The 27,314-nt window shown below is 43.5% G+C and overlaps 1 protein-coding gene across 1 annotated transcript; it reads right to left on the bottom strand.

The window, feature by feature from the left end:
- Positions 1–8,312: 8,312 nt before the first annotated feature.
- Positions 8,313–18,828, bottom strand: LOC113621477 (arylacetamide deacetylase-like 4). Its single transcript, XM_027108306.1, is given in 6 exon segments — positions 8,313–8,503; positions 8,506–9,050; positions 10,755–10,818; positions 14,444–14,660; positions 18,662–18,813; positions 18,816–18,828. Coding segments are annotated over 6 exon segments (1,182 nt in total).
- Between the last annotated feature and the right edge of the window lie 8,486 nt (positions 18,829–27,314).

The raw sequence follows: 27,314 nt of genomic DNA on the forward strand, positions 1-27,314 counted from the left end.
TCATCAAGGTTATCAAATCAGTCAGCATATAGTAGTTCGTAATTTCCCTTTATTATCCTTTTAGTGTCAATGGAATCTGTAATAATGTCCCCTCTTTCATTTCCGATGTTAGGAACTTGTGTCCTATCTCTTTTTTTCTTAGTTAGCTTGGCTAGGGACTTATATATTTTGTTGATCTTTTCAAAGAACCAGTTTTTTGTTTTCTCTGTTGATTTCTTATTTTCAATTTCACTTATTTCTGCTCTAATTTTTATTATTTCTTTTCTTCTCCTTACCTTGGACATAATTCCCTCTTCCTTTTCTAGTTTCCTAAGGTGGAATCTTAGATTATTGAGTTTAGATCTTTCGTCTTTTCTAATATGCATATTCAATGGTATAAATTTCCCTCTAAGCACTGTTTTCACTGCGTCCCTCAAATTTGATGTTGTATTGTCATTTTCATTTAGCTCAAAATATTTTTAAAATTTCTATTGAGGGACTTCCCTGGTGGTACAGTGGTTAAGACTCTGCACTCCCAATGCAGGGGGCCCGGGTTCCATCCCTGGTCAGGGAACTAGATCCCACATGCATGCCGCAACTAAGAGTTCACATGCCACATCTAAGGGCCAGCGGGCCACAACTAAGGAGCCCACCTGCCACAACTAAGCCTGAGTGTAACCTAATTAATTAATTATTAAAAAATAAAAACAAAGGGTACAATTCAATGGTTTTTTAAAAAAAATTTTCCCTTGAGATTGATTCTTTGACCCATGTCAAAGGATTTTGGAAAATTTTTTAGTCATTATTACTTCAAATATTGCTTCTTTCCCTCTCTCTCTTTCTTCTCCTTCTGGTGTTCCCATTACACATATATTACTTTTTACAGTTGTCCCACCATTCTCAGATATTCTTTAGAAGTGCGTCTTTAATCTCCAAGTATTTGGGGACTTTCCAGCTGTCTTTCCATCATTGATTTATAGTTTAATTCCATTGTGGTCTGAAAGCAAATGTTGTATGATTTCTATTCTTTTAAACTTATTAAGGTGTGTTTTATGGCCCAGGACCTAGACCATGTTGGTGAATGTTCCATGTGCAAGTACCTTACAATAACAAAATGTTTCTAATTACTCTCTATTGTCCCTTGTATCATTGCTGTCATTCATTTCACTTACACATAAGCACAAGTAATTAAATATATTATTGCTTTTATTATTTTGAACAAACTGTTATCTGTTAGATCAACTAAGAAAAGAAAAATAAGTATTTTACCTTCATTTATTCATTCTCCTAATCTCTTCCTTTCTGTATGTAGATCTGAGTTTCTGACATGTATCATTTTCCTTCTCTCAAAAACAAACAAACAAACAAACAAACAAAAACTCTTCTTTTAACATTTCTTACAAGGCAGGTCTACTGGCAACAAATTTCCTCATTTTTTCTTTGTCTGAGAAAGTCTTTATTTCTCCTTCACCTTTGAAGGGTAATTTCAACAGGTACAGAATTCTAGGTTGATGGGTTTTTTCTCTTAATTCTTTAAATATTTCATTCCATTCTCCTCTTGCTTGCATGGTTTCTGAGGAGAAATCAGATGTAATTCTTATCTTTGCTCCTCTATATATAGGTAAGGCATTTTTCCCCTCTTCCTTCTTTAAAGACTTTTTCCTTTATTTTTGATTTTCTGAAGTTTGACTATGATCTGTCTAGGTGTAGGTTTGGGGCATTTATCCTGCTTGGTGTTCTCTAGCTTCTTGGAACTGTGGTTTGGTGTCTGACATTATTTGGGGGAAATTTTTGCTTCAAATATTGCTTCTTTTCCTTTCTTTCTTTCTTATCCTTCTAGTATTCCTGTTACATATGTTGGGCTGGCCAAAAGGTTCCTTTGGGTTTTTCCATAAGGAAAACCTAAACCAACTTTTTGGCCAACCCAATATGTTACATCTTTTATAGTTGTCCCACAGTTTTTAGATATTCTGTCTTTTGTTTTTTTTTTCCTCTTTGCTTTTCAGTTTTGGAAGTTTCTACTGTCATATCCTCAAGCTCAGAGATTCTTTCCTCAGCTGTGTTCAGTTTCCTAATGAGCCCATCAAAGGCAATTTTCATTTCTGTAAGTGTTTTTGGTCTCTAGCATTTTTTCTTTATTCTCTTAGAATTTTTATCCTCTGTTTACATTATCTGTTTGTTCTTGCATGTTGTCTACTTTTTCCATTGAAACCCTTAGCATATTAGCCTCAGTTGTTTGGTTTTTTTAAATTGCCAGTCTGATAATTCCAACATTCCTGCCATATCTGACTCTGGTTCTGATGTTTATTCAGTATCTTCAACATGTGGCTTTTGTCTTTTAGTATGCCTTGTAATTTTTTGTTGAAGGGTAGACATGATGTACTGAACAGAATGAATGATGGTACATATGCTCTTAGTAATGTAGCAGTAAGGTATGGGGGGAGAGGAAGCATTGTATAGTCCTATGATTAGGTCTCAGTATCTTAGTGAGCTTGTGCATCCAGGGCTGTGAACTTCACCAATGCTCCTCAACCCCAAATTCCCCTCCCCTCACGTTACATGGGACAAGATGGCTGCAGAGGGCTGGGGTTGGGTATTTCCCTTCCCCAGGTATGTTAGGCTCTGATAAAATAGATTCTCTAGCAGACTCGGACCTGGCAAAATAGGTTCTCCTGAGAGCGGGCCTTGTTAAGGAAAACAGAATGCTCTGACATATTTCAAAAGGGTTCCTTTTCCCCTCTGGAAGCATGCCAGAAGCATGAGGGGAATTTTTCTCCAATATTCACTGTGAGAATCTGATAGAACTCCTGGAGACAAAACTCACAGAAGTGTGGGGGCTTCCCAGTGACAGGCGCCCCTGCAGTTTTTAACCCCCAGCCTTGTCCTCCAGCAATGAACAGTTACAGTTCAGGTTTTCCTACCTTGGCACTGGTTCCTATGGAAGTTTCTGCTCCTCGGTTTCTGCTCCAGTAAGTTGTAATCCTCTGCATGTGCCTGTATGTCTCACCAACTTTTTTGAGGGGGGTGAGGGCTGGGGAAGGCAGTGGTTTTCCCGGTGTCCTCACTTCCCTGATGGATCTAAGAAGAAGGGTTGTTAATTTTCAGCTTGTCCAGCTTCGCCTTGTTGTTACAATGGAACGACAACTTCTAAGCTCCTTACATGCCAGCCTAAGACTTCCCCATTATTATATTATACCAGATAGTGAACAAAGCTGCCCTCTTCTGGAAACAGTTGGGGGGTGCGGAACACTACCTCTGTCCTCCAGGATTGTTTACTCTACAAATGTCTTTGAAAAGACAGTCTGGATCAAAAGCTACCAGTGCCTGTTCACAAGAAGTACAGAAACATGAAAGACCCATGGAGAATCGTCTCCCAAAAATATTTCCTCATTTCCACATGGTCTTGGCTTCTGGCAAATTTTTCCATGAGTATGCCTCTCCTTCAGCCACTCCAATTAACCTGACAGAGGCTGGGAGGAGGGGGGAAATCTTTAGTTTATCTTACATAGTATTTGATTAGCAGTACTTTCTACAGGGCCCCAAGAATTAGGATCAGGCTAACATGTAGCAGATGCAGCAGGTGAAAAACTCTGATAAACCATCAGGATTTACCTTGGAAAGGCAAGTGGCTTTCTCTTAAGTTTTGTATTGATTTTTCTATTGGACCTGAAGCATAAATCCAGGTACAGCAGGATGTATTAACAACTGTGCAAACTCTGCCTCATCCCACAAGGAGGGAAACGAAAGCAATTTTATCATCTGCAATAACCCTGGGCAGGGAGACAGGGCTTATCTGAATGTATGTTAGAGCCAAGGTGATGTTTCCTTAAACACTCGAAGACCTCATATGAGGTTTTTCACCTCTTGGGAGGTACAAGTCACTGTATTTTGGGGAGGGACGCAAGTTAATATGCACCTTCCACACAAGAAGTATGGCCCCATGGGAACACACGGTGCCCCTGGAAAGAAAATATGGCTTACGATTTTGGGGTCAGCCAGGTGGGACCTACAACAGTTGTAGGATACAGGTTGACAGTAACTGGCTGGTCATATGCGGTAGGGTTTCCAAGTGACAGAGCAGCTTCTACTACAGCCTGAAGTTGCTACAGAGCCTTCTCTTGCTCTGGTCTCCACTCAAAAAAGGCAATAGGCTATGAGGAGTTTTGTAGCTGAGCATGTTGCCTCCCCCAAATCCAGAAATGCCTAATGAGCATTGTGCATTTGTCATAGTAGGTGATACAAGGGCAGCAACTTCTCTCTTATCTTGGAGTTGAACCCCTGGAAATTTCACTAGGATGGTTGCCTCCTTGATTGTTGAGGGGTTCATGTCCCACCCCCCACTTTATTTATGTCTCACTAAGGTATTCTAAACTACATGCTTACCAGCTCCATTAAGGTTAAGTAACTCACTGGATTCAGTGTCCATGTGCCTAGTCATTTCATGCTACGCACTATGCTCACCCCTCGACACTTTCCCCCATCTACTCTGGTCACAAACTGCTGTTGAGTCTCCTTCTACCTCCTTAATAAGATGCAACTCTGTTCTCTCTTCTCTAGCCCTCCAGCCAATATTGTCATCCCATTCCTCCATCCCTTGTTCCGTTCTAGTAGATTGTTTGGGGGTTTGTGTGTGTGTGTGTGTGTGTATATGTTTTTGTTTGTTTGTTTTTGCTTTTGTGGAGAGCAGAAGGGATGGGGGATTGTTGTAGCATTTTAACTAACCATTCAGTCCTTTGCAACATGTTTCCCAACTTCCTCCAGGACACTTTTTCTAAAATATAAATCTAATCATGTTGCTTCTGCGATTAAAAACATTAGTATCCCAAAGGCTTTAAGCTAAACTCTAAACTTCTTTACATGGCCTACAAAGCCTGTGCAAGCTATACTTCGCCTGATTTTTCAGACACTCTTGCCACTCCCCCATTCATGCCTCGAGTATCCCCGGGTGATCCTGGGTGAATCATCTCACTCTTGGAGCAGCTGTTTCCCCAACTGCAAAATGATGGGGTTAGACAAGGGATTAATCTTCAAAATATACAAGTAGCTCATGCAGCTCAATAACAAAAAAACAAACAACCCAATCAGAAAATGGGTGGAAGATCTAAATAGACATTTCTCCAAAGAAGACATACAGATGGCCAAAAAAAAAAAAGAAAAGAAAAGATGCTCAAAATCACTAATTATTAGAAAAATGCAAATCAAACTACAATGAGGTGTCACTTCCCACCAGTTAGAATGGCCATCATCAAAAAATCTACAAACAATAAATTCTGGAGAGGTTGTGGGGAAAAGGGAATCCTCCTACACTGTTGGTGGGAATGTAAATTGGTGCAGCCACTATAGAGAACAGTATGGAGGTTCCTTAAAAAACTAAAAATAGAGCTACCATATGATCCAGCCATCCCATTCCTGGTCATATACCCAGAGAAAACCATATTTGAAAAGAGACATGCACCTCAATGTTCATTGCAGCCCTGTTTACAATAGCCAGGACATGGAAGCAACCTAAATGTCCATCAACAGAGGAATGGATAAAGAAGATGTTGTACATATATACAATGGAATATTACTCAGCCATAAAAAGAATGAAATAATGCCATTTGCAGCAACATGGATGGACCTAGAGATTATCATACTGAGTGAAGTAAGTCAGACAGAGAAGAACAAATATCATATGATATTGTATGTGGAATCCAAAAATATGCTACAAAAGAACTTACCTACAAAACAGAAATAGAGTCACAGATATAGAAAACAATCTTATGGTTACCAGGGTGGAGAGGAGGGGAGGGATAAATTGGGAGATTGGGACTGACATAGACACACAACTATATATAAAATCGATAACTATTAAGGACCAACTGTATAAAACAGGGAACTCTACTCAATACTCTGTAATGACCTATATGGGAAGAATATGAAAAAGAGTGGATATATGTATATGTATAACTGATTCATTTTGCTGTACAGCAGAAAGTAACACAACATTGTAAATCAACTATTTTACAATAAAAAAAATTTTTTTAATGATCGGTTAGACTAGAAGAGCCCTATGTCTTTGTTCAGCCCTTAAAAAACATCAATAATGTTGACTTTTTACTTAACAAATCTTCTATTGTGGTACATTTAGCTGTCCAGATACTTTGTGTGTCCACAATTTCCTATAAGTGTTCCTGGATGTAATTTTTAGGTAGATCCTTGAAGGCAGAAAATGTCTTCAGAAGATGTTATTGTACTTGAGGCTAATAAAGACTTGCAAAGGAAAAAAGAAGACGAGTGGTGTGATTTCCTTCTCCCGATTGGACCCTGACTAATGCAAGAGCATAGAGTTTATCATAAAAATAGACTGGGAAGAGACTAGAGGAAGGTCCAGATTCCTGCCCCCTGGGGAAACCAGATGATGGTGATGTGACGGGAGTTAGGACTGGGGAGAGATGAGAGGACCTCTCCTGGGGGACCTTATGGGGAAGAGCCTCAATGTACAGCCCATAACTATCATCACTAGCTCCAGAAAGTCAAGCCAATGTATTTCTTAGGCAGAGAAGTTGTGTTGACTGTTCTTCCCATCCCCTTCTGGAGACACCTTATGTGGTGGACAGACTCTACAGTGGCCCCCAAGATCTCCACCCCCTGGTGTTCACATGCTTGTGTGATCCCCTTGTGCGGGCAAGACCTGTGATTTGCTTCTAACTAACAGAATAAGGCAAAGGTGTTGGCATATATGTGATTACATTTGTGATTAAATTACTTTAGATTTTAGTGGCTAGCTTGCTTAAGTCTTTCTCCCTTGCTCACTTTAAGGAAGAAAGCAGCCATGTGGGGAAAACTCACGTGCAAAAAATTGTGAGTGGTTTCTAGGAGCCAATAGAGGCCTCTGGCCAACAGCTAGCAAGGAACTGAAGCTCTCCATCTACAACTTCAAGAAACTGAATTCTGCAAACAACCTGACTGAGCTTGGAAGTAGATCCCTCCCCAGTCGAGCCTCAGATGAAACAACAACCCCAACACCTTGATTGCAGCTAAGCTATTCTCAGACTCCTGACCCACAGAAACTGTGAGATAATCAATGTGTGTTGTTTTAAGCCACTAAGTTCATGGTAGTGTTGTTACACAGCAATAGATAATTAACAAACTTTTCCATCAAAGCTGCTTGCATATAACACATGGATCATGATGCCTGTCCATGCTCCCAGGATCCCAGTCCAAACTGCTTATGTAGATATCTGTCCCCTCTGCAAGGATCCAAGACTCCCTCCTCCATCAGGCATAGGTGAGGTCCTTGGCACCAAGAAATGCTCTGGTTGCAGAGAAGAGAGATTCTCCAACTTTAGCACTTGGGTGGGACTAGGCAGCAGAGAGGCCCAGTGCTACTACAAATGTATCTAGCAAACACAGGCCCAATGCAAAAGCTAATGTGGACTGCCCCCAGCATGCAATACAATTATTCTCTTCCTTTGCTCTGTGAGCAGAGAGAGTGGTGTGGGCTAAGTGAAGGCAAGGTTCTTTGTAAAAGTGGGACCAATATATAAGTGCACCGAGGAAAACTGACACCTTACTGCTTTAGAGAATGCAGTTTCCGTATCCCAGATGGCACCCAGAGATTCCCAAGACAGCCTTGCCTCTGAGACCCTGCCTCTTGGTAACCAGTGATCTAATTTTGGCATTCAGATTAAAGACTTAAGCCCAGGAAAAGTCCCCAGCCCCCAGAGCCCACCCTTTTCCTCACCGCCTTCCTCTTGCTTCTTTTTGCATCTCCCTCTCCAGTGATCTCCTCCAAAACTTCCCCTTAGTCCAGCCCAAATGTGGCTATACTGAGGGCAGAGATCCACTGCAGCAGCATTTCTCAGGCCAACTGGAACCAATCTGTAATCAATCTGCAGGAATTTGGCTGGTGACCTTTGGCCCCAGGAGCAATTAGGTGCCCCCTCCTCCAACAGACACCTGACCCCAAGCAATGCTTCGGCATTATGGGTATATACCCACGACGGACAGTATGGCCAGCTGTTGGCATTCATTCTGCAGAGGCCTTGTGTGTTAGAGCTTTGAGAAATTTTAAAGGCATTGTTTTCTCCATTGACTATTTATTTCACCCGAATGAGAGTGTTAGAGAATGTTGCTAGATCCAGAATTGAACACTGTTGGCACTGAAAGGAAACAGATACAGTTTGGATTTTCTCAAACACTAGGCAAGACTATTCTTAGCTTACTTCTCATTCTTCCCCTGCAGGGTAAGCCCTGACTTAGCATCTCCTTAATCAATAAAATACAATTCATCAAAGGACTCAGCATGTAGTAGAGACCATACTTGCTATGCCCTACTCAGGGCCCCAGGGTTACAGTGTGCTCTTTATACAACTGACTATAGCATTCACAATTTTCAGGGAGCATGGGAAAGAGAAAGGCTTCCAATCACATAATATCAGAGATCCGTGAAAGCCATCCTCCACGTGGAACCATGTCACGGGGACCCCCTGGTCCTCCAAGCACTTCTTATAGAGAAAGATGTCATCACGGAGGATGTCGTACAGCTCACCAGGAAGGCCTCAGGAAGCTGGGCAATGGTCTCTTCATCCTTCATGAGGGGTGTATGTTCCACATCCAGCAAGGGATTGTTTTCTAGATAGGCAGCCTCATTGAAAGGGGCAGGAAACACGGGTTGGTAGTCTGTCTTCTTGAAACTCCTGGGTACGTTGTCCGCGCTGACCCACTTCCGGTACTTCTTCCAGACTTCCGGGGGAATGAAAGCACCACTCAAGATGGCATCCCACCAGAGAAGTCGATAAACACGTATTTGAACACGCATCATGAACTTCCAGGTGAGGAACTGGACGTGTTGGTTCTGCGGAAAGGATAGCAGCCGAAAATTAATGAGTTGGACAATGAGATAAATCAGGACCTGGGCCCTGATCCGAGGAAGACCGGATCTGCCCACCAAGGTCTGAGAGGTCAAGGTCGCAATCCCTGCCCCAGCACTGTCTCCGCAGATCACACCGCAGACCTGCCGGAAGGAAGCAGAAATGCCCATGCCTCCTTGGACTCTCTCTTGCCCATCCACCACAGGGGTGAAGGCTCTGCAGAACCAAACAGTTGAAAGGTTGATCTCCTCCAGGAGCTTACTTAAGAAACCCCATTATGTCTTGATGAGGAATCAGGGGGCACCCAGCTCCTGACCATTTCCCCCTGTACAGTGCTCTCGGGGCATTTCCTCACAGGCATCATCCACCTGCAGCCTCCTGGCAGCGTGCAGAACCTTACCTGCCTTTCTTCCTCCACCAGCCTGTCGATCAAAACCAGTCTGGCCTGCGTGCTAGGTCTTTTCAACTATCTAGAATAACAATATCCTCAACAATTTCCTACAGGGTATTAACAGAGGTGCTTATTAACACCTTTATGTGTTCAAGAGATGTTTTTATTATCACCCTTCAGAGATGTAGGGTCTGGCGGAAACGCTGATGGTGGAATTTCAGACACAAGGCTCAGCCGGCTGGGAGGTACGTTGATGGATACTGGAAAGATGCTGTCTTCCTCAGTCTCATCAAGGAAACCAGAGATGCTAAGGAAGTTACTTTAAGTAAGTTGTATGAGGGGGCTTGTTCTAGAGGTTGAACCTAAAAGGGCAGTTTTTAGTTCCTCTCACTTGCCTTCTCTAAACTGTTTCCCTGTGAATTGCTGTAATCTGTTGGATTAAGACCCGGAATTCTGGTGAGTGGTACCCACGGCCCCCTCCATCCACTAAAAAGCTCCCCCTCTCCTCTTTTCAAAAACCTCAGGTGCCCTGAGTCATGGTTTTCTTGAGACGCTCCCAGCACTGGTCCCTGCATGGCCAGCAGTTAATTTGTTAGCTAGTTAGTTCATAAGTCCATTAGGTATTAGGGGTTTTTTAATATTAATAATATTAATATTTATTTAGTTCCCAAAGACACGTTTAAACATTAATTAATTCGAGTTTTTTGTTCAGTTATTTCAAATAACATTAAAGGAAAGCTAAAAAGTTATTTTTTAAGTCAAAATGGCCCCAAGCTAAAAAAAAAAAAAAAAAGCCTAGAAACAAATATTTTAAAGTTTGTCCCAGGCCTAATTGAAACCGTGCACCTCAGACTGGGACTTGAACCCACGTGCCAGGACTCGAACCCAGCCTAAACCCAGACTGGGACTTGAAGGTATTAGTTTCAACAAAAAGCACCTACAGCATCATCGCCCCAAACCACAGCCAGGACCTTGACCAGAACCGTCAGACAAGCCCTTAATACCCCCACCACCATCCCACCTCGCTGCCTTCCCAGTCTGAGAGAACGGTTACCTTGAATCCTGTATCCATCACTCCTTTTCTTTCCTTTTTACATAGTTCCATTGTATCTATGTATATTCCTTAAAAGTATTATTATGATTTTAATTGTTTTTAATTTTGTAGACAAATTATCTGGCTTTATGTAATTTTTTGAAAATTTTTTCACTGAGTTTTATACTGTCAATATTCATCCACAGTATGGTATGCCTTACTTGAACAGCTATGTCATATCCCATAACGCCTTAATAGCTGTGCAATATACCACTGACTATCACAGTTGATTCATGCACTCCCCGTCAAGGGGCATTTGGGTTGTTTCGGGTCTGGGCTGTTTTGAACGATGCTGCGCCTGTCTCCGTGGATGCATGTGCAAGAGTGTCTCTCGGGGCCTAGGACCTCCTCTCCCTCTGTTCTGCAAATCATCCAAGGCCTCTCCCCTCCCTTCTGTCACCCAGGTAACACCCACCGACTTTCTCCAACAATTCACCCAACCGACAGCAGCACAGAGTCGGTCTCCTGGGATAGAAAACCACACAGGGCGCGGTACATGTCTGCAAGACAAAACCGACACATCAGCAGCCACCTGTAGGGAGGTCGGTGCCCCACGGGGCCCAGCACTGCTCCCCAGCCCCCAAGAAGAGCTACCAACAGTGCTGGCACTGAGTGTGACATCTTCCCTTTCTTCCTATTCTTGGCTCCTGTGAAGTGACTCTGGCCACCTCTGCCGGGACAACACAAAAAGCCAAGTCAGACGCCTGAGTCCACCCCAATCTCCTGAATATCGGGGCTCAGATGTGCCTTGGGGCTCCCCAGCTGCAACGTTTTCTTTTACAGTAGAGGAAACTGTGGACCTAGAAGGCTTGGTGATTTGAAACCGACAAAGCCAAGATGAGGGAAGGTGGGCGTGTCTGCCCTGAAATATGAACAATAATTATATATATGTACAGATGTTATTAAGAAGTAAGCAGTGGTCGCACGGGCCATTTCTATGAGTCAAGCAGTATGTCTGAGGTTCTCAGAGAGCAGCCTGATCATTAATGCATCGACCACACGGGCACAGTGCCAGACACAGAATCTGTACCAAATGAACCACGTCTAACTCAGCAGTTCTCAACCCTGGCTGTTTATAGAAGTACAGGGCGGGGGGTGGGGGGTGGGGTTACACACTCTGAGGCCCAGGCTGAGCCCCAGACCAACCAAATCAGAATCTCTAGGGTGGGAGCACAGGCGACAGGATTTCTCAAATCCCACCAGGCAATTCCAGTGTCAGGGGAGGTGGTGATTGACCATCTGGCAGAGAGAAGCAACAATGGGGCGGGTACATGCTTTGCTAACACGGTTTGGGGAGGTGACAGAAGAAGGGTCAAAACGATTCAGAGTGGGCAGCTCCTAAGGAGGTCTCAGACCTGGCTTAAGTCATCTGGGAGCTTTTTTAAAATACTGATGCTGGATCCCATCCCCAGAGACTGACAGTCGGCCTGGGGTAGGAGCTGGGTGTGACTATGACTCTCAAGCCCCCGGGGGGTTCTAAAGTGTATGCAGCTAGAGTGGGGACGACTGCTAGCCACGACCTGGTCCTGCCGACCTTCCCCACTTCAGCCCCCCACTCTGTGGTCCCGACATTCTTCTTTCTCTTGAGCACCCAAGGTTTTGCACTTGCTCTCCCTTAACAGGGCAGGGACTAGGGTGAGGGAAGCAAGGCACTCGCCTTGGGCGCAAAACTAAGGGAGCGTCCAAACACTCATTATCCGAGATAAATAATAGTTTGGTGCAATATGTTAAGGAATCAAAATTAATGCCAGAAACGTCCGTGATGAACAACATATCGAAATTTTAAATAGAATCCTCCTTTGCTTTTGCACGACTTACCCAGCTCTCTTGCATCCTGCTTTTATATAAACGTTGGTATGTTGTTCATCTTAGTTTTCTGCATCAATGCTGATATTTTTAATATTGCATAAAAATATATTTATCTGGATCACTGTGGTTTTGGGTGCCCCTTTAAATACGGAGGCCGCGGAGGGTGCCTCACCTGCCTCACCCCATTCCCATAAGGCTTGGAGCTCTCTTTCCCGGCCCCTGTAGGGCCGGCTCATTCTCATCAGTTGATCCTGAGCTCAAACTTTGCCTTCTTGGAGAGGCGTCCTCTGATAGGAAAAATTAAATCTGCTCCCTGAGTCATTCTCTACTCCATCGCTCTGTGCTACCACGATGTGAAATTAGCCTACTCATTTGTTTCACTGTCCAGCCCCCTCATTTGAGTGGGCTCCAATGAGGACCTTTCTTGTTCTCCACAGTGTCCCCCGTGCCTCCAAGAGGGTCTGACACAAAGTAGGTGCTCAGTAAACATTTGCTGAGTGAGCCCCAGTTTTACTTTTGGAAATAACGTCATCCCTCCACAGAGGAAGGGGTACAGACCCAGCCAATGAATGAGGGTGCTCCCGGGGGTCTCTGAAAGGGAAGAGTGATCTTGGACAAGGGTGAGACCAGTAGATGGGAGATGATTCATAATTAACTTCTGAAAAGGGGAGAGCTTCAGGGCAGCAAATTCAGATGTTGTATTTTCACCACCAGGTGGCAGTACACCCTAACCTCAGGGAACAGGTAATGCAAACAGCCCACCTCTTCACAAGGGCAAATTTTCTCCTGTGCGGAAATAGAGACACAGACGTAGAGAACAAACTTATAGTTACCAAGGGGGAAGGGGAGGGTGGAACAAATTGGGAGACCGGGATTGACATATTACATTACTACGTATAAAATAGATAACTAATGAGAACCTACTGTATAGCACAGGGAACTCTACTCAATGCTCTGTGGTGACCTGAATGGGAAGGAAATCTAAAAGAGTGGATATATGTATACGTATTTCTGATTCACTTTGCTGTACAGCAAGAAACTATCACAACATCGTAAATCAACTATACTCCAATAAAAATTAATTTAAAAAATTTTTTCTCCTGTGTGGCCATCCCTCCATCCATCCATTTGTTCGTTGGTTCATCCTTTCACCCAGTTATTTGCCCATCCATCCATCTATATATTCATGCACTCATACATCCATTCAAAAACTAAAACCACAGGCCTGGCCCTGAGGATCCTGTAGCAAGCAAAATAGAAGACTTTCTCGCACTCTTGGAATTTCCACTTTTAGTTGGGGAAGGCAGACGGTAAATAAGGAAACACCCGGAGGAATGAGATAAGTTCAGATTGCGACAAGTGCCATGAAGAAAACTTTAAAGGATGATGTCAGGGATGGAGGTGGGGGGCGGGCATAGGGTAGGGCACTAGAGTGGGCAGGGAGAGTTCTTTAGATAAGACGTCCAGGGAGCCCACTCTGCGGAAAGACATTTGAGATCAGACTGGAAGAATGAAGAAGGGGGCACCCGTCTTGCAAAGCAGCGGTGAGGGGAGACACAACTTTGCAAGACTCGGGAACAGCAAGTGTAGGAGATTCAGGGTGAGAAGGAGCCTGGTGTGTCCAAAGCCCAGAGGAACAGGCAGCATGGCTGCAGCAGAGCGAATCGCTGTGGGAGGTGGGAGACCCGGGTGACCAGGCCGGAGAGGTCTGCAGGGCCAGCACCAGCTGTGGGGAGGAGTTGGAATTTCACCTGAAGACCCTGTAAAGCCACAGGAAGTGTTCACTGCAAGACTGACAATTTCCGACTCGTATTTTTAAGGGTTCTTTCTGGCTGCTGGGTGAGGATTAGACTGTGAGGGGTGACATGGGGAGAGCAGTTACTGGGATGTAGGGATAAAGGGATGCGGGCAAGAGAAGGTGGCTTTGGATCACAGGGGTCTTGCAGAGCCGGAGAGAAACACACGGGTTTGGGAAATACTGTGGGGTGAGAACAGACAGGACTGGTCAATGGCTGGTGAGTAGTGAGGGAGCGGAGAAGAGTCAACACTGCAGGGCCATAAACACCAAACGCCACCCCACTCCAGCCCTGGCCACTTCACCACCCTCTCCTTGACCAAGAGTATCATAGTATAAAAAAGAACGTTTTCACACCACCTGCTGACTTGAGCCCAAAGCCCTTAGTCAGGGCTCCCTATAAAAACCTCCAGCTGCTGATTCCTTGGAGGGACTCCAACAAGGTTCCCATGGGAGGGGTGGGTAGAGCTTTGCATGAAGATGAGGCTCTTCCTTCACAAAACCTCCAAGGACCATCTTACCCAGGCTCCCTAATACGGTGCCCCCTCCGTGGAAGAAGATGATGCCTCGCCACGGGCTGGGGGAGGCCACCTTGGGCTGGAACAGCCTCATGGGTATGGTTCCAAAACGCAGGTTGGTTACCACAAGCCCAGGGTCCTTCTTGATTCTCACGCGGTTGTGCAAAAACTGAATAAATCTGGGCATGGAGCAAATCCTCAATTTCTCAAGTATATTCCCCTGTTAGAGGTAAGAGAAAGAGCGGGAGATATTAGGAGAGGTTAGGATCCACCTGGATGGTGGATGACTCCTGCCCCTTGTAACTGCGGGGATGTTTCTGCAGTTTCTTATCTGCCTCAAAGCCATGAACCTAGGGCTCATCAGGCTCTAGGGTATGTCCAGATAAAGCATTGGGCTTTCAGAATCTCCTCCCAAAAGCTCTTGGTTGAATAGTGGTATGAATTTGCCAAAGAGCTAGCCCACGTTTGGGCTGAGCGGTTGGGCATTGAACTGATCAAAGCCAATGTCCAAAGCAGCTGGCTGGCAACCTTGCTCTCTTTGGCTCCCAGCCTAAGACGGCAAAGACGGTCCATCACCTGGGTCAGCACCATCATTGCCTCTCTGGGTTATGACAGACCCTTAGGTCTCATTTGTGTTCAACAGGAAAGAGTCATGGGATCAATTAAGGATGTCTGCCATGGGCTCGGGGGAAGGGGCAATGGCACAAAGGCTATATATTTGCCGAATGTGAAAAGAAGTCCATTGTTTTTAAATTAATATGGTCACTCTAGTTATAAACAAGCAAAATATCTGAATATTTCATGAAATATAGTTACATGGTATCATATCTCATGTACTAAATGCATTTCAGCCATAATGGATCATCTCTTCCGTGGACCTCGCATGGAATATGCGTCTTTGTCATAAAGAAAACAGCACGGGATAATTGTGAACATAGTAAGAACAGCTGACACTTATTAGTCTCCTACAACATGCCAATACTGGTCCAAGCGATTTGGATTATTAACTGGCTTAAACTACTCAGAGACCCTCTTAAGTCAAACACAATTATAAGCTCCATTTCACAGATGGGAAAAGTGAGGCATGCCAAGGTCAAGTGCCTTGCCTGTCAACAAGTAAGATGCAGAACGAAACTAGAAAGAGCTTGGGTTCTTAAGTCCAGCAGATTTGGATTCAAGACTTAGCTCTACTACCACCGACTCACTGAAAGATCTTGAGCATTACCTTCTCTGAGCTTCAGTTTTCCTCATTTTATAAAATAGAAGAATGGAGTCTACAGTCCCTGAGGATGCAACCACCCATATGGAGTGTGTCACTGGTGGGTCCTGGTAAGTGTGAGCTCATACTGGGTCCTGCCCCAGATTTACGGGATGACCCAGTGCATTCATTCCATGGAGACGACCCCACCCCCGTCCCCACTGCCCCATTGCCAAGGCTTAGGCTTCTCAAAAGGGAACTCCCAACAAAATCCCTATTTCCCGGCCTGAGGCAGGAGCAGGGTGACCAACGCGGTGGAGATGACCTACTTTCCCCACCACTTAGCCCACATCTGAGGAATCCATTTCCAGCATCTAGAAGAGCAAAAGTTTCAGGGATTTTGAACGATGCAATGTGGTGATAAACGTCTCTTAGCGCGACATTCTAAAAGGTCACTAGATATAGCCAGGAAGTTAGATTTGGTTTGTTTTTTCCCACAGTGAGTCCACATTTGTCAGAGCTGGTAATTTAGGACAGAGGCAAATAAGGAAGATTGATTATTATATATTATTATATAATATTATAAATACATATTATTTATATATAAATATTATAAATATATTGTATGTATACATATTATATTTCTAGATTATTTGCATAAATGTTATAATGTGCATATATAAGTATTATAAATATAATATTTTGATATTATTTATAAGAATGCATTAGTAGTAGTATAAAGGGGACCATCACTAGTTTAGGAACGCCTGAGATCCAGAACTTTAGATGGATGTTGAAACTCTTTCACAAAATATTCTAGCAGAGTTTGCCCTTTAAAATAAAATCTAGGGACTTCCCTGGCTGTCCAGTGGTTAAGACTCCACGCTTCCAACTCAGGGGGCGCGAGTTCAATCCCTGGTCAGGGAACTAAGATCCTACACACCCTGGGAAGAGGTCAAAAAATGAAACAAAAACAAAAAATAAAATAAAATCTATAGCATTTGTTATATTAGTCATTATATCTTTTAGTAAGGCTGAAATCACTCATCACAGCTTTTAAATCAATAATGATTTTAGGAAATGCTGTGTCTTTGCCTTCAGAGATTTGATATATATACTAATAATAATCTATTTTTATGGAGTACTTTCTAAGTGCCCAGCACTGTACCTTGCACCTTAAATGCATTTCTCATTCAATCTCCACCTCACACCTATAAAAAGCGTCTCTTGCTGTCCGCATTTTTCAGAGCAGAAAACAGAGACTCAAAGACATTAGTCTACAAAACTAGCAAGTGAAGATTCAGGTCTCAGACCCAAGGTTGTCTGATACCAAAACTAGACACCTGATCTCTAGGCCATAGAAGCTTTTAGGTTTTGTCTCCTTCTCCTTAAAATTCTTATCCTTCCTGTACTTATCTGTCTTCTGGAACCAAGTGACCACTTGGATATCATCATCCTCATCATAGTCACCTTGTGATGAGCCGTCTGTCCTAGGAGGGTTCAGTGCTGGGGGGACGAGGATGGGACATCATGAGCTGAATTCACCCTCCATGGCCCATCTCAGAGGGTCCCGTGAGCAGCTGTCATCAGAGATGCTTGGCTTGCGGGCTACTCTTGAGGAGAAACACTGAAGGTTGGAAAGGTCTCGGGTTTTCTGGGCCACCTGGACATCTGAGGCCCTCATTTTCAGCCCTAGGGCCTCAAACTAGCCTATAATTCCATAAGGATTGCAGCCACTGGCTTGAGACAGCCTGACCTCCAGCAAAGTGCATGACCAGGATTAATAAGAGAGGTCCTAGTACCACATCCTCAGCCTGTCTCTTTGGGGCAGTGATGTTCATATAATTATGACGTAGACTTGTTCATTTCTCGGAAAGTCATCCGTTTCCCTGGTGAAACATTCCAGCAGCACAGAAACATATTTTACTTATTTACCAAATATCAGCAAACAAATGAGCCCTTATCACCTGTCATCTTGATCCTCTTACCAACCTGATGGAAACAATGCAATTGTTCCCCCTTTGCAGATGAGGAAACCAAGACACAGAGAGGTGAAGTAAATTGCCCAAGATCACACAGCCAGGGAGCGGCTGTCAGAGCTGAGCGTGGCCTCCTCACCTCCTTCAACAGTTGTTCTCCCCACAGGTCATCATTGTGAACTGTCTGGCTGCCATCAGGTCTCCACCCAGGGTTGGGACATTGGGATTAAATCAAGTTGCCTGCCTCTTAGTGCCAAACTGTTTCCAAATCTGCTGTTCTAGGCATGCACCGTCCTACCCCAAATCCCAAACCCCTGTTCAGAGCCTGGCTGGTGTGGCCACTCTGAAATGCTGGGTGAATTCCCTGGTGGATTGATCAGCAAATGGTTAAGTAAGCACCTGCTAGGTGCCAGGCCCTGGGCTTGGGGCTAGGCTTGCAGAGATGCATAAGGTGGTCCCTGCCTTCCAGGTGCTTGCAATCTAAGCAGCAGAGAAACGCCTGTGTGCCATGAGGGGGGAGACACAGTGGCCGAAGCAAGTTCGTTCTGTCAGGCTTCTGACAGACTTCTGTCAGAAGTTCAAGTTCTGTCAGGCTATGAGCCTTTTCAGGGCAGAGGCTGGGTCTGGAACCGTTTGGGAATCCTCAGAAATGAGCCTGGTGATCGGCACTCAGTAAATATTTGCTGTTGAAGGAAGGAAAGGAGGCGGGGGGCAGGTGAGATGAAGGACAAGAAGAAGGAGAGAAACAGAATCGCAGGCACAAGAGAGAGGACTGTCATCCGTCCCTCAGCGTCCATGAAGGACTGGCTCCAGGACCGCCATGATACCAACATTTTCATTGCTCGATCTCGTACAGTCGACCCCCTATCCGTGGATGCAGGACCCCGGACATGCAGAGTCCGCTTTATAGCAAGGTCTGTCTTTCTTGGGGGAGTCTGAAGAGAGAGAGGGAAGGCAAATGAAAGATGGAAAGGAGGGGCAAGGCAGAGAGAGAGAGAGAGAGAGAGTGCCCCAACCCATGCCAGGGCCTGAGTGCAAACTCACCAAAGTGACCATGTAGAGGAACATGCAGTGCAGAAATCGGAACCTGGCAGGATGTTGCCGAGTAGAGGGGACACCTGTGGTGAGGAAGTGCTCAAAGCCAGCCCAGACAAAGACCCCCAGGAGAAAGGTGCACAGCGCAGCTAGAAGCACAGCCACGGGACAGCCATGGTCCCGAGCCCGTGAGGAGCTTAGGAACTTCTGTCAGTGGGACTTGAGCTGGTCATATCGCTGTCTCCTCCCTCCCACTCTTTTTTTTTTTTAACATCTTTATTGGAGTATAATTGCTTTACAGTGTTGTGTTCGTTTCTGCTGTATAACAAAGTGAATCAGCTATATGCATACGTATATCCCCATATCCCCTCCCTCTTGCGTCTCCCTCCCACCCTCCCTATCCCACCCCTCTAGGTGGTCACAGAGCACCGAGCTGATCTCCCTGTGCTACGCGGCTGCTTCCCACTAGCTATCTATTTTCCGTTTGGTAGCCTCCCACTCTTTTTGGATTAATTTTGACCTGTGACCTGACCTGGCTTCTTAAACGTAAACACAACACGACCAGTGGGAGCTGGAGGGACCTACTTCCTTAAGGAATACAGGGACCAGGGGGAGTCTTGGGAGATAGCCTTCCCAAAGGCTCAGCAGAGATCAGGCTCAAACAGAACCCGCAGCTGGGCACCAAGGGAGAGGTCTCATGCGAGCTGCACAGGAGTCTTTGGCCTGAAGTTTCAAGTGTAAAATAGGAGACACCCGGCCAGGCTTCCTCCTGTGCATCTGGTCGAGGTGGGCAAAGGGCCTCTTATTCCAGTCGGCTGTCCTGACCCGCCTCTGATGCTCCAGTCCCCCTGGGGAGCGGCAGCGGAGCCCAGGGTTAACAGGACCCACTCGGAAGCGAGCCCACCTGGGTTGAATCCTGCCTTCTCCACTTACTGGCTCTGTGGTCTTAGGTAAGTTATGTCTGTTCTCTGCATGTCCATTTCCTCTCCTGTAAGAAGGAGATAGTTAGAGAACCTAACTGAGGAATGGTGAATAGCGCTGCAATGAACCTGGGTGTGTAAACATCCTCTCACTTTTCAAGTCAATTTTGCTGAGCTATAATAAATAAATACATGCATACATGTGCATATGTAAAAGTGCTTAAATCATAAGGATAAGCTTGAGGAATTTTCCCAAAACAAAAACACCCAAGTGACCAGCACCCAAACCAGGAGAAATAGCATCTTCTCCACATCACCACCGCCCCCTCCCCCATTTAATACATCCACCAGAGGTAACCACAATCCTTCCTTTAACAACCAAGACTCATTTGGCTGGTTTCTGAACTTTATGCAAATGGAATCATGCAGAGAGTGCTCCTTTATGTCTGGCTTCTTTCACTGAACACTGTCGTATGTATCTTCCGTGGTGTATGTATCGGTTCATTCATTCTTATTCTGGTATCACATTCCATTGTATGAATATACCACGACTTTTGTGGTATATTTGGTATATTTGTGGTATATTTGTCCTTCTGCTGCTGAAGGACATTTGAGTTTTTGCCAGTTATCACTGCATTGCCTCTTAGCTCCAAACTCGTAATTTTTGCCTGCTCTGTGAAAATGGGCTGGAACCTTTCAACGTCTTTCCTTTGTCCACTGGCACCAAAGCATTGTCAAGAAAGAGTAGTGGAGGGATTTCCCTGGTGGCACAGTGGTTGAGAATCCGCCTGCCAATGCAGGGGACACGGGTTTAATCCCTGGTCCGAGAACATCACACATGCCGTGGAGCAACTAAGCGCCACAACTACTGAGCCTGCGCTCTAGAGCCCGTGAGCCATGACTACTGAAGCCCGCGCGCCTAGAGCCCGTGCTCCGCAACAAGAAAAGCCACCGCAGTGAGAAGCCCGCGCACTGCAACAAAGAGTAGCCCCCGCTCACCGCAACTAGAGAAAGCCCAAGTGCAGCAAGGAAGACCCAACGCAGCCAAAAATAAATAAGCTAATTAATTAATTTTTTTTAAAAAAAGGGCTTCCCTGGTGGCACAGTGGTTGAGAGTCCGCCTGCCGATGCAGGGCACACGGGTTTGTGCCCCGGTCCGGGAGGATCCCGCATGCCGCGGAGCGGCTGGGCCCGTGAGCCATGGCCGCTGAGCCTGTGCGTCCGGAGCCTGTGCTCCGCAACGGGAGAGGCCACAGCAGTGACAGACCCGTGTACCAAAAAAAAAAAAAAAGTAAGAGTACTGGAAAGACATCTCAGGAGAGAAGGGCTCTGCTTCCTGGTTCCAGGTACTCACACGGCAGGATCCTGCAGACCACATGGCTTTGCCAGCACCCAGCTTCTGCACCGTGTGAGGAAAAGTGCAACAGAAGGAATTATTAACCATAACAGGGATTCACAAGAGAAGAAGCAAGAAGTAAAGAAAGCTCAAAATAATTGCAGATATACTGAACAGCTATTGGTAATAGGGCTGAGATAGCGCACCCAAAGGAAAAACCCCACCTCTCACCCCATTGGCTTGAGGTCCAGAGCTTGTTGGGGAGGGCCTCACTGAATTGGTTAGTAGTTGCTCTGCTGCTGTACCAGTGGGACTTGATGGCATCTACCCCAACCCTCACCCAAAGAAATTTGCTGGAAATCTGCACTCCTGGGTGCTATTAAAAGCCCTTCATTCACAGGAAAGTATCTGGCTGGAGGCATTCTGCAGTGAAACTACCCAAGGGGCCTGGAAGGGAAAGCTACTACAAGAGATGCCATCCAAACAGCAGGAGCTGGAGCTGATAAAATCATACACGCTGCAGGACCCGAGGTCTAGGGAAGCCATGCATACTTCAGGAGCTGCGCCTAGAGGAGCTGGTGGAGCAATTTGTGGCCCAGGACATTGCTGAAAACAAAAGCGCCTACCTTGCAATCAGGCTAACAGTTGGGTGTAGCACCAACAGAGGCAGATAGCTTAGCAGAGAGATGAGGGAAAGTCAGAGGGCCCTAAAGAAAAACAGTCATCCCGAGGCTGCACCCCCTTAGTCAGAGCTGCACACTAAGGGAAACAGACTTTACTGGAATATCCATCCAAGTCACTAAACAAATAAGCAAACAGTACAAGCAACAGGCCCAGGGAGGAGTGGGGGAGGAATCAATATCCAGCATTGCTACAATGTAATATCTAAAATCGCCAATTTTCAACAACAGCAACAAAAAAAAAAATTATGAGACATGCAAAGAAACAGGAAAGTGTGACCATAAGGAAGAAAAAAAGAAAAAGGCGAGAGAAACTGCCTTTGAGAGCACCCAGATGTCAGGCTTAACAAACATGTCAAAGCAGCAACAATAAATATGTTCAGAGCCAAAGAAATAAAGGAACATGTGATGACCTTATTTCATATAAAGAATACCAACAAAGAGATAAAAAATATTTTTTAAAAAAGAAGACCAAACTAAAATTATGGGATTGGAAAGTACAATAACCGAAATGAAATATTCACTAGAGGGGCTCACCAGTAGATTTGAGCTGACAGAAGAAATAATAAGCAAACTTAAAGGTAGACTAATAGAGATGGTGCAATCAGAAGAACGGAGAGAAAATGAAGGAAGAAAAATGAACAGAGAATTCCAAGAAAAGTGGGACATCATTAGGTACACTACCATACATGTAATGGAAACGCCAGAGGAGAAAAGAGAGAAAAACCATCAGGAAAATCCTCAAGGAAATAATGGCTGAAAGCTTCCTAAATTTGATAAAAAACATTATCCACATCCAAGAAGCTCTAAGTATGATCAACAGAAAGAGGTGGTGTCACTGGTAAATTCTGTCAAACACTTAAAGAGGAATTAATTCCAGTTCTTCACAAAATCTTCTTAAAATTAGAAGAGGAAGGAACACTTCCCAGCTTGTTCTATTGAAACAGGAGGGAAGGGGGCAGGGCATAACCTTTAAAAGAATGACATAGCCCAAGGACACAACATAAACCGATTAGAACAACCTAGGTCCCAGACGGCTCCACTAGACCCTGAGCCTCAGTGTATTCTCATTGTATCACATCAGCAAGCTAATGACACACCACAGATGCCATGACAGTTTCAAGGCTGACCAATAAGGTCAAAAAGTGGGCGGTAACCCAATTCCTGGAAACCCCCACCCCTTCCCCAAAATAACTGGAATACTCCTCCCACTCATTAGCCTATGAAATGACCCGCCCCTATAAAAACTGACAACCCCATACCCTGGTGCCTCTCTTGCCTTCTGAGATGGCCCACGCTCTGTCTTCAGAGTGTGTATCTCCTTGAATAAACCTTCTTTCTCTTTACTATGGCTCACTCTTGAATTCTTTCCTGCACAAACCCAAGAGCCCACCTTTGGCAGCCATCCCTAGGACTCGCCTGAGACCTGGGACGTGACCATCCTCTTGTGCCCCACTCTCTTTCCTGCAACACGACTATATATAAAACAGCTAACCTACCAGGACCTACTGTATGACACAGGGAACTATACTCAATATTTTGTAATAACCTATAAGGGAAAAGAATCTGAAAAAAGACATATATGTATGTATAGCTGAATCGCTTTGCTGTATACTTGAAACTAACACAACACTGTAAATCAATTATAATTCAATGAAAAAAAATCCTAAAGGATCCACTAAAAAGACTATTAGCACTAATAAATGAATTCAACAAGGTGGCAGGGTACAAGACCAATATACAAAAATAAATTGTATCTCTATAACAAACAGTGAACAATCTGAAAACAAAATTAAGAAAATAATTCCATTTACAATAGCATCAAAAAAAATAAAATACTTAGAAATAAATTTGACAAAAGGTTGCAAAACATGTAGTCTGAAAACTTCAAACACTGTTGAAAGAAATTAAAGGGACTTCCGTGGTGGTGCAGTGGTTAAGAATCTGCCTGCCAATGCAGGGGTCATGGGTTCGAGCCCTGGTCCGGGACGATCCCACATGCCATGGAGCAACTAAGCCTGTGCGCCACAACTACTGAGCCTGCGCTCTATAGCCCATGAGCCACAACTACTGAGCCTGTGTGCCACGACTACTGAAGCCCACGTGCCTACAGCCCATGCTCCACCACAACAGAAGCCACTGCAATGAGAAGGCTGCATACCGCAACAAAGAGTAGCCCCCAGTTGCCGCAACTAGAGAAAGCCCAGGCGCAGCAACGAAGACCCAATGCAGACAAAAATAAATAAAATTAAATTAAATTTTAAAAAGAGATTAAAGAAGACCTAAGTGAATACAATGACATCCCTTGTTTATGGTGAGGAAAACAATGTTGTTTTGACAACAACAATGTTGTTTGACAAAACTTGTCAAATTGATCTGCAGATTCAGTGCAGTCCCTATCAAAACCCCAGCTTGTCTTTTTTTACGGCAATTGACAAGCTGATCCTAAAATTCATATAGAAACATAAAGGATCCAGAATACCAAAAACAATCTTGAAAAAAAGAACACAGTTGGAAAAAAGAACTCAGAACTCCCTATTTCAAAACTTACTACAAAGCAATAAGATCAGGACTCTGGGGTACTGACGTAATAAGGATAGATCCATGGATCAATGGAATAGAATTGAGAGTCCACAACCAAACTGTCACGTTTATGGTCAATGCATTTTTGTCAAGAATGCCAAGGTAATTCAATGGGTAAAGAATAATAATTGTCCCAGAAGTGGTAGCAGGACAACTGTATCTCCACATGCAAAAGAATGAATTTATATCCTTTCCTTACATTATACACAAATAGTAACTCCAAATGGATCATAGACCTAAAAGTAAGAGCTGAAACTGTAAATCTCTAAGAAGAAAACAGGAATAAATCCTCATGACCTTGGACTAGGCAAAGCTTTCTTAGGCACAAAATCAAAAGCACAAAAGAAAAGATGGATGTATTAGATTCCATCAAAATTAGATTTTTGTGCTTTAAAGGACACCATCAAGAAAGTTAAAAGAAAACCTACAAAATGGGAGAAAATATTTGCAAGTCATATATCTAAGTGGCTTATATCCAGAATATATAAAGAACTCATAACTGAATAATAAAATATAAATAACCAAATTTAAGAATGGGCTGGGAATTCCCTGGTTGCCCAATGGTTAGGACTTGGCGCTTTCACTGCCAGGGCCCAGGTTCAATCCATGGTCAGGGAACTAAGATCCCGCAAGCCGCACAGTGTGGCCAAAAAAAGAAGAATGAGCAAATGACCTGAATAGATACAAACAAGATATATCAATGGCCAATAAGTGTATGTTAAATCCTCAACATTATTAGACATTAGGGAAATTGAAATCAAAGCTACAATGAGATACCACTTCACACCCAAGAGGATGACTATTAATAAAAAAGATAGATAGGGACTTCCCTGGTGGCGCAGTGGTTAAGAATCCGCCTGCCAATGCAGGGGACACGGGTTCAAGCCCTGGTCCGGGAAGATCCCATATGCAGCAGAGCAACTAAGCCCGTGTGCCACAACTACTGAGCCTGCGTTCTAGAGCCCACGAGCCGCAACTACTGAGCCTGAGTGCCACAACTACTGAAGCCCATGCACCTAGAGCCTGTGCTCCACAAGAGAAGCCACCACAATGAGAAGCCCGCAGTCTGCAAGGAAGAGTAGCCCCCGCTCGCCACAGCTACAGAAAGCCCACACGCAGCAACGAAGACCAAATGCAGCCAAAAATTAATTAATTAATTATTTTAAATTTCAAAAAAAAATGTATATCCGTACAATGGAATATTATTCAGCTATAAAAAGGAATCAAGTGTCGCTACATGCTACAATGTGGATGAACCTTGAAAACATCAGGTTAAATGAAAGAAGCCAATCAAAAAGATCACATGTTGTCTAATTCCATTTCTATGAAATGCCCAGAACAGGCAAACCCATAGAAACAGAAAGTAGATTAGTGGCTGCCTAGACCTGGGTTGCCTAGACTTGTTTTCCATGGGAAGGTAATTCTATTACCAGTTATCCTGTTATGGTTAGAAGCAGAAATCCTAAACTGTTTTTTCTAATCAGGTATTTTCCATACAAAATTTCAAGCAGACAGAAAAATTGAAAGAATTTTACCATGAACGTCTGTATTCTCACTACATTGATTCTACAATTAATATTTTACTATGTTTGGCTTATCACTCCAGAAAGATTTCTCATGTTCCTTCCAAATCGATCCTTTCTCCCACCCTACCCAGAGGTTCTGATTTTTTTCCACCATGAATTAGTTTTGCCTATTCCAGAACTTCATATAGATAGAATCCAAGAGCATATTAAAATAATTATTCATCATGACCAAGAGGGATTTATTTCAGGAATACAAGGGGCTTTGATATTAGGAAATTTATTAACAGAATTTACATATTAAAGATCTCAAAAGAAAATTATTGAAGAGGCATTAATAGAACCTAATATCCATTTTTCATAAAACATTTAATAAAAGAGAAATCAGCAAATACTTCTTTAAAAAGATTTTTCTAAGTGGGGAGAAATATTAGAAGTATTCCCACATCTAGGAAATTAGGAACATGATAAGAATACCCATTATTGCACCTCTACTTAATCTTGCATTCAAAGGATTAGCCTGTGCAACTTTGGAAGAATTTTTAAATTAGAGACATGAAAATTGGAATGAAGGAGAAATAAAGTTATTACTTTGCAGATGACATAAATGTATATCTAGAAAATCCAAGAGAATCAACAGGAAAATGACAACCAACAATAATGGTAAGGTAGCAGAGTACAGAATGATATACAGAAATTAGTAGCACTTACATATGAAAAAAAACCCCACCTAGTTAGAACATACAATAGAAAAATAGTCTCTATAACAGCAACAAGAAAAAGACAACCAAGAGGTAAACTTAATAAGAAATGTGTGAAAAAAAATCTACAATAAGCACTCCAAAATACTACTAAAGAACACAAAAGAAGACTATAAAATATGTTCTTGGATAGGAAGACTCAATGTCATAAAGTTGCCAATTTCCTCTGGTATAATTTTTAAACTTAATAAAATTCCAACAAAAAGACTGATATACTTTTCCCCCTGAAATTTATAAAAGCTGATATGGAATCTCAAGTGGAAAATAAAGAAGCAAAACTTTCCAGGAAATTCTGAAAAAGAAGATAGGAGGGAACTGGCCAGGCCAGGTATTAAAACATATTTCAAAACCTTCATAATTAAAATAAGGTAAATATGTGCTTTTAAACAAATGATCTGGGATCATTTGGGTAGCTAAGTGAAAAAAAATAAAATTGAGCCCATGTTGAATGCTGTACACCAGGGTAAGCTCCAATGGAGCAAATTTATACACTTTTAAAACAAAAATTCTAAAACCACCAGAAGAAGATATGGAAGAATTTTCTTATAACTTTGGAAAAGAAAAAGAAATTTCCACTATGCTTCAAAATACAGAAATCACAAAAGAGAAGATTGATGACTTCCATGGCATAATAGTATTTATTTACATGCAAGTAACTGGTCATGTGTTCACAGTAGCTATCTCTGGGTGAAGGGACTTGGAGTGACATTTATCTTTTTTACCTATCAATTTTTCTAATTTTTCAGTAGCGATGATTTATTATTTAAGAGACAAAATTCTTCGAAAGGTTGAAGCAGAAGCAATGGCAGCACTTCTGGGACTCTAAATCCAAACTGTCATGTTCCCTAAAAATCAACCA

The sequence above is a fragment of the Aethalodelphis obliquidens genome, unplaced genomic scaffold, assembly GCF_003676395.1.
Source record: "Aethalodelphis obliquidens isolate GAN/ISIS:26980383/991018 unplaced genomic scaffold, ASM367639v1 scaffold9, whole genome shotgun sequence".
Lineage (NCBI taxonomy): Eukaryota > Metazoa > Chordata > Mammalia > Artiodactyla > Delphinidae > Aethalodelphis > Aethalodelphis obliquidens.